The sequence below is a fragment of the Acanthisitta chloris genome, unplaced genomic scaffold, assembly GCF_000695815.1.
Source record: "Acanthisitta chloris isolate BGI_N310 unplaced genomic scaffold, ASM69581v1 scaffold11279, whole genome shotgun sequence".
NCBI lineage: Eukaryota > Metazoa > Chordata > Aves > Passeriformes > Acanthisittidae > Acanthisitta > Acanthisitta chloris.
The window spans coordinates 83,715-85,792 of record NW_008693975.1 but is presented as its reverse complement, the minus strand read 5'-3'; the positions used below and the strand labels follow the sequence as shown (position 1 = coordinate 85,792).

Genomic DNA, 2,078 nt, shown 5'->3' with positions numbered 1-2,078 from the left:
CATGCATAGTTGCAGAGCTCGCATTTGTAAGGCCGCTCTCCAGTGTGGCTCCGACGGTGTACCGTCAAATTGCTGCAGTTCTTAAAGACCTTGCCACAGTACTCACATGTATCGCTCCTGCGCCCTTCCTTCGAACTGGGTCGCCCGGGGCCAGGTCCACTGATGTGGGGGGTGCTGCCTCCGCTTGCCGTGCCGCTGCGCCCTGAGAGCCCCCCGTCCAGCATGTCCCCCGGCGGGGTGGAGAAACGCAGGCTCCCGTTCTCCGACGAGTGCTCGGAAGAGGTCGCGAAGGGGGATTGTCGGGAGTCTGTGAATCCGAGGAACGGATCCTTCATGAAGTGCCGCGATGCTGCGTACCCTACCAGCCACTGGGAGTAAACGTTTTCGGAAGGTATTATCGTTGCTGGTGGCAAGTCCAAATCTTTCTCTACCTTTATTCTTTTAGAGGAATTGTTTAAACTGGGGCTCGTGATAGGTGTCGGCTTGCGGGGGAACAGGTTTGGGAAGGGTTCACCCGGGCCAAAGTTTCTTCCGTTGACCGTACCTTCCTCAGTGCGGTCCAGCTCTCCTACCACTGAGTCTTCGTCACCTGGATCTCTCTGACAGAGGTCTCTAGGACACAAGTCTCGCTGGTCAGAGGACCTTTTCATGAAGCTACTCCTCTTCTGTTTTTCAGCTAACATGTCGTTATATTGCTGAATGGCACCTAGACTTACATTCTCGATGACTTTTCCCAGGACGAGGGATTTCTCATCCGGCAGCGACTTGGAGCCATTTTCTCGGTTGCGACTCAGCTCTGAGTCCATACTGAAGCTCGACTCTGGCCGGCTCTCATTTTCAAGCTCCTCCTCCTCCTCCTCCTCCTCTTCCTCTTCTTCATTGTCATGGCCCAGGGAAGGATCGCTCTCATTCCTGAAATCCGCCTCACTGGATTTCAGTCCTTCTCCAGTGAGCTCACTTGTGCCTGGCTCTGGGGAACTAGTGGTGGACAGTCCATCATCTGACCTGCCCGTCATGGAGCCAGCTTTATGCATATGTGTTTTCATGTGGCGTTTTAGCTTGCTGGCTTGGGAGCAAGCATGGTCACAGAGCTGACACTTGTAGGGCTTTTCTCCTGTGTGACTGCGCCTGTGCACGATAAGGTTACTCTGGAATTTGAATGTTTTCCCACAAAATTCACAGGACTTGCTCTTGGCCTGAGGCTGGGGAGGCGTAGTGCTGCTAGGGGGCATGGGGGGCAGTGGCGGGGTGCTCAAAAAAGGTGATTTAGGACTTGGCTGGAAAGGATTCAACAGGCGATGCATAGGGTTGGTGCGACTGGGTGAGACTGGCGGAGGGGTGGAACTGTTTCCTGCCAGCTCTCGAAGCCTTCTAGAGAAATCCATCGCTGGGGACTCAATTGCCATGGGGTTTAAACGCATAACTCTGTCAAAGGCACTGGGATGCTGGGCAACTAACCCCATTTCTTCGGCACTAAGGCGATGTGGATCCAGATGATGACGAGGCGGAGGGCTGAAGAGTGGAGGCGTGTTTGGGAGCCGACCCTCACCAAAGCCAGGGTGTTCACGCAAGATGGGTCCTGTCATCCGCAAAAGATTGAAGGGGTTGTTGTCTCCAAGAAAATTCATCAGCGGGGACTGTGCAACAGTCTCCGGTCCCAGAGGAGGAGGGATGGTGATGCGTGGAGTAAGGGAACTGTTTGAAGGGCTTGTTTCCAGGTAGATGCGGAATCCATGTGTGTTCTGGGCATGCTGAAGCAAGAACCAAGCGCTATTAAAAGGCTGCTTGCATGTTGTGCAAATATAGCTTGAAGGCTCATCTTTACCTATAAAAGAAAAAACAGAAAGAACACTTAAAAAATAATACAGCGGAGAACATTTAAATACAGTTGGCATGCACTTTATTTTGCTAACACATTTCCTCCTTGGCATTTCTGAAAGAAGGATTTAATTGCAACGTATTGACTGATATAAATTGTTGAACAGCACATTTACTCACCACACTTATTCACTTAACATGTATGACAAATATCACACATACGCACTTGTGCTATATAAGTTTACATCCTCTAACTTGCA

General features: G+C 51.2%; 1 protein-coding gene across 1 annotated transcript in view; it reads right to left on the bottom strand.

The window, feature by feature from the left end:
• The window catches only part of BCL11B (B-cell CLL/lymphoma 11B (zinc finger protein)), a gene marked incomplete at its 5' end in the record, with an annotated part of 77,986 nt that overhangs the window by 668 nt on the left and 75,240 nt on the right, over window positions 1-2,078 (bottom strand). Inside the window, one exon of the mRNA XM_009083236.1 lies at window positions 4-1,825. Within this exon, the coding sequence (XP_009081484.1) occupies window positions 4-1,825 (1,822 nt within the window). The remainder of the gene's footprint in view (window positions 1-3; window positions 1,826-2,078) is intronic.